The 13,988-nt window shown below is 41.7% G+C and overlaps 2 protein-coding genes across 4 annotated transcripts in view; one reads left to right on the plus strand and one right to left on the minus strand.

The window, feature by feature from the left end:
• LOC110067646 (uncharacterized) overlaps nucleotides 1-2,688 on the plus strand; it is a 12,417-nt gene extending 9,729 nt beyond the window's left edge. For all 3 annotated transcript variants that reach the window (XM_020774998.2, XM_020774997.2, XM_020774996.2), the window contains exon 3: nucleotides 97-2,688. In XM_020774998.2, coding sequence (XP_020630657.2) covers nucleotides 97-1,647 — 1,551 coding nt within the window. In that variant the 3' untranslated portion in view covers nucleotides 1,648-2,688. The remainder of the gene's footprint in view (nucleotides 1-96) is intronic.
• Nucleotides 2,689-4,195: 1,507 nt separating this feature from the next.
• LOC110067645 (uncharacterized) lies at nucleotides 4,196-13,213 on the minus strand. The gene is made up of 4 exons (XM_020774995.2): nucleotides 12,708-13,213; nucleotides 11,466-11,669; nucleotides 5,881-10,827; nucleotides 4,196-5,191 (listed from the first exon to the last, which is right to left on the minus strand). The coding sequence occupies exons 1-4, from the start codon at nucleotides 12,840-12,842 to the stop codon at nucleotides 4,982-4,984; spliced, it is 5,496 nt and encodes a 1,831-aa protein (XP_020630654.2). The 5' UTR covers nucleotides 12,843-13,213; the 3' UTR covers nucleotides 4,196-4,981.
• Nucleotides 13,214-13,988: the final 775 nt, after the last annotated feature.

Raw genomic sequence — 13,988 nt, forward strand, 5'->3', positions numbered from 1 at the left:
GAGCGTGTTTTTCTCGTTTCGAAACCTTTATTGGTAAACTACTTTGCAGAGTAAATTAAATAGGGATTTTCTTTTCTTTTGTTTATCTTTTTGCAGGTAAAAGCGACGGAATCTAACAACAAGGATTCGGGGAGCATTTCCAAAATTGAGGAAGAACTGAACGATCTGCGCTCAAAGTTAGCTGATTCTCCCGAGTCTCAACAAAAACTTGATGAGGTAACGGACTGGGTGAAAAAGCAGAAAGACAAAAACAAAGGCAGAACAGATAAGAAACCTTTTGAAGAAATAGACAAAGTTCTAAAAACCACGGTGAATAGCATTGAAAAATTTAAAACCAAAGATCATCTGCAAATTACAACGGGTGTCCTGGACATTGTCTCAAGTTTTACAAACCTGGTTGATGTTGGGAAACCTTACGGGTTTGTTATTCGGAGTCTTTGGGCTGGTGTGAGCAGGTTGTTAACAGAAAGTAAACCTAATGAACCGAATGTAGTGGATCAAGTGGCAAAAGTTGTACACGATGAGATGGCTCACTTTAACAGAAGGTTGCAGGATCAAAAATACAACGGTCTGAAACGCCGCGTCTCCGATCAGATTCTCCAGTTCCGGCGCATGAAGCCAGGAGAGAAATTAGACGACCCTAACTTGTGGAATGACTACGTGCAGTTTTTGGGTGAGCTTGCGATCAGATTCGAATATCCAGTTCCCTTCAAGTATGAATACAGTCAGCTGACAGAAGATCCCGATGTGGCAGATTTCGTAACAGCTGTAGTTACGTACTCCGAAGCTCACTCTTGCTTCATGGCTCTACTGTTCGTTGCCAAAGGAGTTTATACAGACTTTGGCATCGCGCATGAAAACGACGTAGCCATTGTGGATCGAAAAATGGATTGTCAAATCAATGATGCTAAAGAAAAACTTTCTTTTCTGTCAGAGGAGAGATTCTTGACATTTCGAGGAAAACTTGATGGTGGAAAACTTACAAAAATTGTGGCTTTAAGCAGAAGTATCCGTAGAAGAAGCCTGGTGGAAACCGTTCGACACAGCCTAGGTTTGTCGCCAATGCACCAGCTATCAACAGTTGAGTCTTCTGCGAGAAAAGTGGATAAACAGTCAGTGAAGTTGAAGTCAGCACAGATCTGCAATTGGTTTCTGCTCCAGTATGGTGGTATCAGATTTTCAATTCAGTTTATCAATGATGCGGACTTTCCAATGAAGATTTTCTCGGGCGAAGTCGGCTGGAGTCAAGGAAACCAACTGAAGTTTGTACAAACGGTTCAGCCTAGCGGTCGGCATCATATTGATCTTCCTTTCTCGTTCTCCACTGCCGGCTTCTTAATTCTGGATGTAAACAACGTCCTAGGCTCCGATGTAGCTATGGAGCCACCTCCGGAATATACCAGGGTTATCGAATTTGCAGTGTCGAATGTTTTTTTCGACACTAAGATTAGCATGCAAGACAAAACGGATGCAGGGTTTTCCCGCGGTCTGGTCACCCTAAACGAGAGATCTGAAGATGCAGTTACTCTGTTCTTTTCTGAAGGCGGAAAATATTACATCGCCAAAGCTGAGATTTTTGTTTGTTGGCCGGATCGCATTTGGCGCTTTGTCGTTCAAGACTTTGACCCAGAAGCCGTTAGAGACTAGTGAGTCGATCAATTCGAAGCCTCAACATCCCCTCCCCTGAGGGGGTCCACCGGGCTTTTGACCTTTTGAAGATTGGTTTGTTCAAATTCCCGCCCCTCGGGTCAAAATTGCTTTCAAATGCCCTACCCAAATGAACTCAAATCCACACTCTAGCTTTTAAAAATTCCCTCAAAAATTTTGCTCAGTTTTTGTATACCTTTTCAACTGAGCCATTCGCTCACGAAAGCGACCTCTTTACCTCTTTAAAAACTCCTCCATACTGTAAAACTACACACGTGCATTCCGTTAGGAAGACTTGACACATTCAGTTCAAATTCCCCACCTAACCCAGGCAAAGTTCAAATTCCCCACTCCTGGGGCACGGATGACGATCAGATCCTCAGGAGTGGATGTTGAAGCCTCGAATTGATCAGTACATAACAGCATAACAGCTTAGTTCCCAGGATGTCTCTTCTTCACACCCCTCTTTGATGAGGGGGGGGGGGGGGGGGGAGATCCTACTAACAAAGTTGCTTGCAGAGGCAGGGGGGTTGTTCAGCAAATCTAGAGAAGGCAGCTCAAAGAGTTGTTGCGAGAGCACAAGACATCTCCCCTCTACTAGCTATGGTTGAAGTGACTCTATAGGTTTCCCCTGCTAGACTACCTTTGAATACCATCATTTAACATCAAAATTTAGGACAACAAAACAGGACACTTAAATGCTTTCCAAACACCTGATAAAAATTTTATAAACCCATGAACAAAAAATAATAGCATAGCAAAGAAAGTGCAGTTCACCATTGAGACAAAAGGAAAAACTCAAAACATATCGATGGAAAAAAAAGAAACATCAGTACCTATCGCTATGTAAATATTTGTGTTCCACAGGCAAAAATATCCGACATTAGTACAGAACACTAAATGGAAAATGAGGATGGGCTGCATCTCTTGCAACTTTCTTTTCGTCCACTTGAAAATCCAAACTATCACAGCAAACATGTAAGATCTCTTTGTTAACATTTTGTACTGTATATATTTTTATTAAACCTTTCACTTACTTGATCTCAAAAGTAATTCTCAATACTATCTGTCATACATTTCCTCTAAAGTCAGTTCTGAGAATTTAGCAATGGATCAACTGCTAATCCCCTGGTTGAGATTTTGTTTGTTCTCATCATCTTTCTTCTTGATATTGTATTGCACAGTGAGAAGAAATTACTCATGGTAACTTCACAAAAATGAAAGGGCTACTGATATAATTCATTTCCGTGCGCTTTGTTCCTGAAAACCCCATGCCCTTTACAGAGAAAATCACAGGTTTAAACTTTTCACCCCCAGGAGAGACTAACATCTACTTTCTCCTAACAGTATCCCTGCTGCATCAAACATTAGGGTCATTAGAATAAAGGAAATGATCAGCAACCAATGAAGCTCTCAATTGTTAAATTCTCTATTTCAAAAGCACAAGAAATATTATATTAGGCTGTAGAGGGATCAACCAGTGCTGCTCAAGAAATCTTCCCTTAAGGTATTATCCCTGGGGGAGGGGGAAAGAATTCAAAACAGCAGCTGAAATTGAGCCAATAAACTTCAAAGCTAAGGGTTGGACTGGTCATGAGAATAAAGACCACCTATTGCAGCAGCCGTCTATCTATGTTTGACCCCACCCCACCACCCCGACATCGGTTGTCAACATATTCACCCTCACGGGGTGGGTGAAGTCAACCTACCCTGGCTCTTTTTTATTGCTCAGTTAAATGTGCATGAGCCGTGAAATGGCGAACCGCCATGACGGTTTTTCTACTTCAGTAGCAAAACGAAGGGACCTAGGTACACACAACCGAGGGCGCAAATCGAAGGCAAATCGAAGGCTGCTTCTTGTGAATGAACCCGCACTCTAATGGTTTGCGAACTTTATAGCAGCTCTATATAACAAAATGATGACAAAAGGGGGAAAGAATCGGAAGTGGAACTAGTGTAAGTCTCAAATTTTACGTTTAATTTCGCGAACAGTTGAATAATAGGCCCTTTGCAGCTAGGGTCACATGACCAAAATTGTCCTCAAAAAAATTATATATTATGGGCTATAACTGAAAGAATGTCAAACATGGAAAGAGCATATCGAAAATCCCAAAATGGCCAAGTTTGAGGCCCCTGGCATTAAAGAGTAAGTATATACGTCAGTTCGAAATTTTGGAAAATTTAGAGGATATCTATGGAAAACGTTGCTGGAGAGAAAGGTCTTGCTCTCAAGAAACATTTTCCATAGAAATCTTAGTTTTTAAATATTCAAACCATCATAAAATGTCATTCTTTAGTGCCAGGGGCCTCAAACTTGGCCTTTTTGATTTTATTTATTGTCACGTGATGGCTTAGCTGCAAAGGACCTATTAAGTCAGCCAAACATTAAAACAAAAACTTGTAGCTGGTGTCAGAGGCAACCGTGGGAAAGTCGGGGAAAGTGTAAGACTGGTGTTAGACACAGTGATTATCCCTTTTGTAAACACTGACTTTACCTTAACTGCAGTGGGTCTAGTCACGCTGGTACGTACTTTCTGTCAGTCAGCACTCGTATGAAAGTAATTTTTATTTTGCAAATTTTCGTATCAAAATATATATTAAAAAAATAAACTGTCTCTCTGAAATAATATTTGAAATTAAAACTGGGAAATGAGGAAGGAGAACTTGCACAGAACAGCTGTTTATGTTATCAGTTTAGAAGAAGCTGGTTTTTGGTCAAGAAATGTAAGCCGGGATGAGGATCAAGAGGGCTCGCCCTAAAAACGAGGTTGAGACTTCTAATCCTTAGAAACGTCCCTTCTGGCTTAGCCCTGCAGAACAGAGCGCGAAACATGAGCGTGGAGCCCGAAACACGTCACGAGCGCGGTGCACGAGAAAGAAGCAATGAAAAACATTTATTTTTGGTCTCGCGCTTTGCGATCTACCCCGCTAAACCACCTGTTCTGTTCACGCAGTTTTTCCCCGTGTTAAACGTTATAGAGGAAAGATCGTGTGACGAGTTATACAAGAGAGTACTTGTGAAGTAGGCTGTTATGCCTAAGGTTTAAAGAAAGATCAATCTTTACAGTGTTTACACTATCTTATCATCTGTTTTCAGTTCTCTCTACTGTTCGACAACAAATTCAAGCTAAAAGCTAGTGCTGACTAAAACCTACATGCGTTGCAAAATTCTCCTAAGAACGTTTGTTTGTGCATGAAACTCAGATGAGACAGCCTGTACGCTAATTTAAGGGTCGAGGTAAGGAAAATAAGCGCGGGTTGGGAAAGAAGGAAAATAATTAATTGAAGTGTATGTATAACTATTCTAAACCTGAACGTTGTCATTCTGCATGTCTTAGCTGACTTGCTGTAATCTGTCAAGAAACTTGGTCGCTTCCCAGTAGGCCGATCCAAGGTAGTTCTCCACATCAAATTCAAAGCTTTGAAGATTAGACACGGCGAATCCGGTAAAAGGGGCTTGTCCTGTTCTTTGAGTAAAAGGAGTTGGTGAAACTAAGTTTTCTTTTTCAGTGTCGGCCCTCTTGTTAGCATCCCAGTCGGTAACCTGCAAAATATATATTAATAAAACCAATATAAATACCGTGGTTTGTTTATGCTTCTACACACTCAGAAGACTAATGCTGTTTTTGAAAGGAATTCCGGATAAGAAAAAACATAAAAAACGTGAACTACAACGCGAGAAGACCCGCATTCTGCTACTTTTTCTTGCTAAGGAAGAAAGAGTTTCACTGTTCCTCGTAGCCACTGTTACTGTTACTCTACATTTGAATAAGGTCTTGACCAGCAGGAAGCTACCAGCGGATCTCGGAGGTAGTTTCGTTTCAAACGTATACTTTTTAACTTTATTCAAAGCATAAACCAGCAAGCGTCAGTGAAATAGATGCTTCCCATTGTGTCGATTGGGGTTAATAACCATCTTTATTGGGAAGAAGAAAGGGGCGGCGAGGGGGGGACATGACTTAGACTTGGTATAATGAGTTGAACACTTGACGCAGGAAAGGGGCTACAGAATAAGGGCAGACTTCAGAACAAGGGAAGAAGCGCTGCTAAAACGGGATGAGAGCAGCCTCTCCCGCGCACGTCTTTTTCTTACGCCGGGCGTGGTGCGCGTGAGAGGGGTCGCCCGCCTGAGAGGCGTCGCGCGTGTGAGAAGCGCGTGGCGCCCGCTTTCCACTATACAACACTCGCGCTTTGTCCACCAAAATGTGCTATACAGTATGTTAAATTATTTACCTTTTGGCTGTGTCCTTTCTCCGCGTCTTTCTCCAGCGCTTCCTTCATTGAGTCGATTTGCGCGAGCAGCACTTGCCTCTCGTTCGCTAAATCCTCCATTTCACCTGTCTGTGAGACATTTGTGTTTTGCAGTTCGTTCTCTTTTTGTCTTAGCCGTCCTTGCAACACGGCAATCTGCTCTTTTATTCGTTGATTTTCTTCTGCGAATCGTTGGGCTTCGAGGGAACTGTTGAGTGGGGCTCCTCCGAATGAGCCCGGTAACGACTCCACGTTGAGCTGGGTCCCAGATTCTCTGCGGATTAGCTCGTCGACGAAAGGCTGAGACTGAGCCTCCACTTTAGGTATTGACGTCAGAGGAGTTTGACGTTTTAGCCTTTGAACTTCGTCTTCAAGTTGATCGACTTGGAATTGGAGACGTTTACCTTGCTTTAACAAGAATTCATTCTCTTCGTGTAACTTAAAATTTTCTTGCTCAATTCTTGCTTGCTTTTCCTTTAAATCTCGAAGCTCTGTTCCTGGTAAGTCATCTGATAAACTGTCCCTTTCTTTGCCTTCTTCATCCTGTTTTTCTCTCTCGATCAAAGCCTCTTTGAGATAGCGATTTTCTATCTCTAGATTATCTTTCTCTTTCATTAACTGTTCGTTTTGTCTCTCGATTTCGGAAACATCGATGTCATCTCTGTGTCCAGACCTCCTTAGGCTCTCTGTCTCGAGGTAAAGAACTTGATTTTGCTTTCTCAATACCTCGTTGGCTCTTTTTAGAGCTTGAATTTCACTTTTCTTCTTGTAAGTATCTCGTTGAAGAGACTCTAACTCGTCTTCAAGACGGCCTTGCTCTCGAATGGACGTCGAAAGCTGTTCTTTAGTTTGATTTAGATCCTCGGGTTCCAGAAGACTTGTTTGCAATCCCATTTCGAACCTTGGCGTTAATAGAATTTCGTCATATTTTTCCTTTTCTTCCTTCCGCTTTTGTTTCAGAGCTAAAAACTTTTCCTTCAGCTTGCCGTATTTTTCCTCCATTTTGTTTAGTTCTTCCTTGCACGTCTCCATCTCGTCCGTGAGCTTTCCTTTGTCCATCTCAGACTCGGTTAATGATCTACTAAGCTTCTCGACTTCCTCGTGCTCTTCAGATTGCGCTTTCTTGCTCTGCGAAACAAACGCTGCAAATTGGTCTTTTTCTTTGCTCAGCTCGCTTCGTAGCGCTTGATTTTGATTCTTAAGCTCTGCGATGATTCTCTCCGAGTTAATTTTCTCCTGTTCAGCTTGGTGCATATGCGTTAAATGTTTCTCTGTTTCCATTAAAACTCTCTCTCGCCCTTTCTGCTCTGTGTCAAGCACGGTGAATAGCTTGGACATTTCCTCTACCTTTCGTCTCACCTCTTCTTCTAAGGCTTTAATCTTCCGTTCACTCGCTTCGTCTGCCTTAAACTTTTCGACGAGAAAATCCTCTTCGAAGCGTTTTCGAGAGTTTTTGAGTTCATCAAGCTCGCTTTTAACCCTTGCGAGTTCATCACATTGTTTCCTATTCGTTTGCTGCGCGTCTTCTAACTCGGACTTGAGAGCTGTGATTTCTTTCGTTTTCCTCTTGAGTTCTTGCTTTTGCGTTTTTTGTGACTCACTTATTTTAAGCTGTTCCGCTGTTAGATTAGCTTCATGTGCAATTTGCTGTTGTTGAAACTCTTCTAGGTCCTGTTTAAGCTCGCTTATTTCTTCTTGCTGTGTTTTGTTCAATTTTTGCGCTCTCTCCAAATCTGCTTTAAGTTCTGTTACCTCCTTAGCGTGTCCTTCGCTTACTCTCAATTGCTCTGCCGTTAGATTCGCTTCGTGCGCTATTTGTTGTTGTTGAAAGGTCTCCAGTTCCCGTTCAAGCCTGTTTATCTCGTTTCGTTGTGTTTGGTTCAATTTGCGCTCCGCTTCTAAATCAGCTGTAAGATTCCCGACCAGTTTAGCGTGCCCTTCGCTCGTTATAAGTTGCTCTGTAGTGATGCTTGCCTCGTGCGCTTTCTGTTGTTGTTGAAACTCTGCAAGCTCTTTACTGAGCTTAGTGACTTCTCCCTCCTGTGTTACATTTGTATGACGCGCTACCTCAAGTTGTGTTTTCAACTCGGTGATATATTCCACCTGCTCCCTGTTAGCTTGAAGAGCCGTTTCCAGATCAGCCTCAAGAGTTTTAATTGTCTTCAAAAACTGCTCCTTCGCAGCTTCTTCATTCGAGGAAAATGTAGTTTCACCATTCTTCGCATTCAAAGCTATTTGATCTTTTAAGTTCTTTAAGTCTTCGTCATGTTTTTCCTGCATTTTAATAATGCGCTCTTGCGAATTATTTACGGAATGTCTCTCTTGCTCAAGATTTTGACGCAAGGCTTCAATTTCCAAATTAACCGACTCGATTCGTCTCGTTTTTGCCGCTGACTTGCTTCTCTCTTCCTTGAGCTCTCTTTCCAGCTTCTCGATTTTTTCTTCATAATCTTCCGCAAGCCCCTTCATCTGTTGCTCGTATTCCAGACCCAAGCCAGCCGGATTTGGCAAAAAGGTTTCATCGACTGCAGCTAAAGAAATCACTGGCTCGACATTTTGAGGGTAACGAAGATTCTCGATTTCTTCTTGAAGATCTTGTTTTTCAATTTCCGACTGTTTTCGATAATTCTCCAGACTTTCAATCTTCACCGATAGTTTTTCTATTTCTTGTTGGTATTGCGCTATTTTTCCATCTTCGCCTTCGATGGCACCTAGTCCAAGGTCTTGTAACTCTTGCTGAAGCAAATCTTTTTCTTTCCTGACCTTCGTGTAGTCTTCTGTAAGTGCTTCGATTTTTTCATGGAGTCCTAAAATGACCTCTTCTGACTTCTCCCTGTGTGCGTCAATGGAATTCTTACTTTCATTTTCAACCTGCTCGAGTTTTTTCGTAAGCTCTTCGATTTTGCTTTCACTCTCTCCAGACTGTTTCTCCAATGTTTTGCTTATATCCTGTTTTTCAGCTTGCAGATTCGCTATCTTTCCTTGCATGCTCTGAACTTCTTCACTGAACTTCGCTTCAGTAGTTTTTAACTTGTCAGTAAGATTTTTAATCTGTTCTTCGTTATTTTGTACTTCGGAATCTAGCCTATGTTTCTCGTCGTTAACAGCTTCCACGTCTTTCCGTAGAGTTTCAATAGTGACTTTGTACTGTTCCACTTTAGCTTCGGAATTAGCCTGGTCCTTCTTCAAGACGTCAAGCTGATTTTCAAGGTCTGAAATCTTGTTCTCATCTTGTTCCTCAACATGTTCTTGCTCGCTTCCTCTTAGTTCCAACTGCTTCTCAAGATCTGAAACTTTTGCTTTGTACTCTTGAAGCTCTAATTCGTTATTGCTGTTCTTCCCTCTCATAACTTCTAATTCATACTCAGGTTCGGGTGTTTTTGTTTGTAAATCAATGTCAGCTTCGGATTTTTTCTCATCCGCGCTTCTCAACCTCTGCACTTCACTTTCCAGCTCTGCGACTTTTTGTTTATACGAAACTACATCCTCTACCAGCAACCGAATTTCCTCGTCTTGAGTTCCCTTCAACCTTTCAATCTGCTCCTTGAGAACAAGAGACTCTCTTCTTTTCATGGGAGGCTTGCCTGGTTTCTTATTGCTTTCTAGCTCGCTGGAAAGATCCGTCACCACCAAGTCGAACTCGGTTTTAAGATTTTCGTTCTCTGCTTGCTGAGTTTCCAAGTTCTCGTGAAGCCGCTCAAGTTCTCGTTCGTGCAACCTCTTCATTGATTTAATCTCTAATTGAAGTTCTTCGTTTGTTCGATCACGATTCCCATCAACGTCTTTCCCTTCTAGATAGCTTCTCTCTGCTTCCTGTAGGCGTTGTTCATAATCCGAGACTACTTTGTCCACCTTCATTTGATGTTCTTCATTGAGCTCTGCGCGAAGTTTCTCTTCCTTTCCTTCAAATTCCTTCTCCTGCTCTGCAATCATACTTTCCAACGACTCGCGCGCCTCAACAAACTCAAGTCGTTCATTTTGGAGACTTTCCTTCAACTCCTTTATTTCATTCTCGTATTCTTCGATTTTTCTTCGCATTGCTTCATCGTTCTCATCCTCATTAACGTGCGATGCATTACGGATTTCTTCTTTTTCTCTTCTGAACGCCTCCTCCATTTGTTCAATATCTTTGGAATGCTTGGCGTTGGTGTCCTCAGCTTGATTTTTTAGTTCCGTTATCACGCTCTTGAGTCGTTGTTTTTCGCTTTCAAACCCACTCCTTGACCCGTCCAACTGCGCTTCAAACTCGCTTTTCATGATCAGGATGTCCTGCGCCATTTGAGCCTCGTTCGCTTCAAGTTGATTGGTCAAGTTTGTAACCTGATCTTGTAACTGGTAAATCTGGTTTTCGTACTGCTCCCTTTCAGAAACGTCCATGGAAGAATGTGTACCAGTTTCTATTCCCCTTGTCTTTTCATCGTACGATCGTCTCAACTCGTCCATCTCAGTTTGATGCTCCGTCAAAAGCGCGTTTTTCTCGCTTTCAAATGCGCTTTTCAGCTCGCTTAAATTTTCCTGAAGCTCAAACTCTTGTTGCTCCACCTTGTCGGCTGCCTCGCTTGCTTTGACAATCTCGCTTTGAAGTTTTTCTTTGAGCACTATGATCTCATCTTCGTAATTACTCTGTAGCGAGGCCATTTGCTCCTTAAGAGCCTCGATTTCAGGCGAATGATCACGTGATCCTACGTCACTCGAGTCGTAGTCAGAGTCTTTTTTTAGCTCGGCGACTCGCTTCCAGCGCTCCTCCCTCAGCTTTAGGTCTTCCATTTCCTTCTTTAGCATTTCTAACTCGATTTCATGTTCGTTGCTTAGTTCTTCAAGCTCTCTTTTGAGTTCCATAGCTTCCTCATTGTGTCGCCTCTCTATTTCTTGTATGTACCTGTCCTTTTTCTTGAGCGTTTCTTGAAGAGCGTCTTGATCCTCAGTAACCTAGCAAAGGATTGGCAAAGGCCTTGAAAGTCACGTAAGACGGATACAACAGAAACGTAAAATGCACGAGCCGTAGGCCAGTCTTTTCTGCAGTTCTTGATTGTTCCGAAACAATCTCAGTGTTTTAAGGCATTGACATACGGAGTTCCTATACATTCTTTACGTTACAGATTTCTACGTGGGAGAAGCAGTAAAAGAGTGTTTTCTATCGTTTATAAACAAAGATCTAACCTGATCAAAACTCTAAAGGTAAAGGATACACATTTGCGTACAACAGGAGTCGTGCAGGCCTGTCACAACTTTTGAATCAGCCTTTGCTGCGAGAGATATACAAAGAACCTCCCATGATCTCTTACAAAAGAGGTACATCGCTCAAAGATATACTCGTCCGATCAAAACTCTAAGGGCAAAGAACACACATTTGCGTACAACAGGAGTCGTGCAGGCCTGTCCGAACTTTTGAATTTTTGTTCACAAATGCGACCTGCAACTTGCAGGTAGCTGTGTCTCTCAATGTGAGCGTGTGATAGGCATGGGTGTTGCTTCGTCCTGTGCCATTAATCCTACATTTTTATATTGCAAAAAGGAAGCTTAATAGAGAAAATACCGACAGAAGTGCTTAGAACTGAACTCCCTACCTGTTGCAAGTCAAAGGAACTTTTACTCCTCATCATGTCGCGCTCTTCCACCAAGCTTTCACATTCTTCCGACTTTCGTGACAGCTTGTCACTGATGTCCATTAGCGCATCGTCCTTCTCCTGAACTTGCTTCTGCAGGTTTAATACCATCTCACTGAGTAGTTTGGCGTCTTTTGGGAGATCCGACACAGAATTTCTGCTTGCCTGTCACAAATTCAGTCATTGATAACTTTGTCAGGTTAATATTTATTTGAACATCAGCCCAGAAATGGAGAGCAAGGCGTATGACATCAGCTAGCCTTGCACATTGTTTACATCAAAATTCATAGAGTGACAATTTATCTAGAGCTGTTACTTACGAACCTTGCGTGACCAAAGTTTGTGGCCGTATGTAAATAGACATTAATTTGAGAAATTAATGTATTGTTCGTAGAAGCAATTAAAGAAATCTTCCAGCTTGTAAAATCGATTAAAAGAATCGTATAGCCCCTTTAAAAAAATATCAAGTACATGCAAACCAAACAGGTAGGTCATATGTATGTTGCGTGACTATATAGTTAGTGATAAACAAGTTCGAGCTGGTTTGGTTTCCTTTCAATTCACGTGAAATAATTTTTCTTACTGTCTTACGTCTTTGATCAGAATTTTTGATCCACACGGTCTTATGGAGGGCAAGAGAAAGATCGTCTTTACATTGTCTTAAATCCCAAAAGAGCAGTTCGAAAATGTTTATACATAATGATTAATTCTTAATAATATCTGTTTATCTGACAAATTTAGCAAACCATAAACATTTATTGCGAGGAAGAATTATTTTAAAAACGAGCTCTACGTAACTTGCTGCTTTGTTCCCCAGGCAAACTACTGGATTGATGCAAACAAGAAAGTTCCTTGCAACACTGATTGTTTGTTCATGATGTCCGCTTATCGTCACGACATAAAACTAAAATGCGTTTACGACGTTTTATCGTGTTCCAGTGAACACTGTCGAAGTGACTCAGATTCCGAAAACTAGAAAACGCGAATAGCTTTAGTACTGTAATAGTTTCAGCAGTGTCGACTACCATCTGCTTTCAAGAGCATCTTGTATGTTTACTTAGTTTACCGCTCGTCTGTTGTCAAGTGCTCTTTAGCTTCGTTTCGTGTGACGATACTCGATCTATAATATAATATTTCAAACAAGACACTCGAAAAACGTTTCCATAAATCAAAGCCTGGTGCTTCAAATAACTTTCCACTCACCTTAGAGGCTACAGTAATACTAGAATTCGCGCTGGCCGGCGTTGATCTCCCATTTGTGGTCCCTTGTGCTGTTCTTTTCACAGGAATGCTAGTTCTACCGGCCACGGGAATAGACGATCGAGGTTTCCCGAACATTTTTGTACACTTTTGAAGTTAACAATACCCACTCTAGACTCTAAAACTGGCTCAGAATCCTTCAAAGTGGACGGCAAGACATTACCTAGCTCTGTTCAATCGCTCTCTGTGAAAGAGTCTAAAGGAATATCAACTGAAGCGGCAAGGACGCGAGTCTGTTGTCAAGTCAATTGAACACCTAATTAAATATTCACGCACGGGATGCCGATAATCTGTTGGTATTCAAGTCTCTCAAATGTCAAATCAAGGGTGTCGGATGAATAATATGTTTATGATCGTCACCTTTATGTCTGGGAAGACAAAAAAAAAAATCAGTTTTGACCAGTGTTAGACTAGCCGGTGGCATGATTCGGGGACAAGGTCACCCAACGGAAAGTTATGCCTGTATTTCAGGCTGTATTGAGTCCTCGCACTTTCGTTCTATCGGAAATACAAATGCTCGTTGTTTTCGGAAACACGAAGATGACGTTCAAGCGTTTTCAGTGTGCACGCACATGGTTTTATGCCCGAAACCCGGGCAGAAATTAAAAGCTAACAAATATATATGTATTTTTTACCAGTATTATTATTTTTATTGGATAAGCACTGTTTTTGTGTTAGGAGAATTTTATAGGCTACCCTCTCTCGGTTTCTATCGACTTTGAGTCTTATAATGCTGTTTTAATACCGTTGTTCCTTGCCTGACAACCGCTTGACAAACTAAACAAACTACAAAAACCGTGGACAAAGATCCTGCTTGATTGAACGTTGGATCTCACAGGAGATCTAATCAGCCAAACTTGAAAAGTAAAACGATGAGAAGTCAAAGACCACTGCAAGGCTGTCACAACGTCCGCGTATATTTATAGCAATACTCTTTGCTCGCACTTCTCTGGGCAGTGTGAAATGACTGAAACTTTAAAACCAGTCACAGAATCTCTCAATGTCTTCTCCAGGGAAGGGAACAGAGCCCTGGGGACAAGGTTTCCCTAATTACTTGCCTACATTTCAGGGGCACCCAACGACCGTTTTCTCTCGAATGCTTTTAAACGCTGTTTTAGGCTATCTGAAGTACTTTTAAAGCTCTGTAGGTTAACTTTAGGTTGCGGTAAAAAAAATTGATCTGTTCGGTAATTCTAGGGGAACTTGAGTATTCTCGAATTTATT

This window comes from Orbicella faveolata, unplaced genomic scaffold (assembly GCF_042242905.1).
Source record: "Orbicella faveolata isolate gen_17 unplaced genomic scaffold, um_ofav_v1 contig_47, whole genome shotgun sequence".
In the NCBI taxonomy this organism is placed as follows: domain Eukaryota; kingdom Metazoa; phylum Cnidaria; class Anthozoa; order Scleractinia; family Merulinidae; genus Orbicella; species Orbicella faveolata.

Bases quoted from the DNA above. Each gene is read 5' to 3' on its own strand.
- LOC110067645 (XM_020774995.2), bottom strand. From the start codon at position 12,842: ATGTTCGGGAAACCTCGATCGTCTATTCCCGTGGCCGGTAGAACTAGC. The intron at 10,828-11,465 runs GTAGGGAGTTCA...ATCCTTTGCTAG, and splicing joins GTTCCTTTGACTTGCAACAG to GTTACTGAGGATCAAGACGC. The intron at 5,192-5,880 runs GTAAATAATTTA...TATATTTTGCAG, and splicing joins AGAAAGGACACAGCCAAAAG to GTTACCGACTGGGATGCTAA.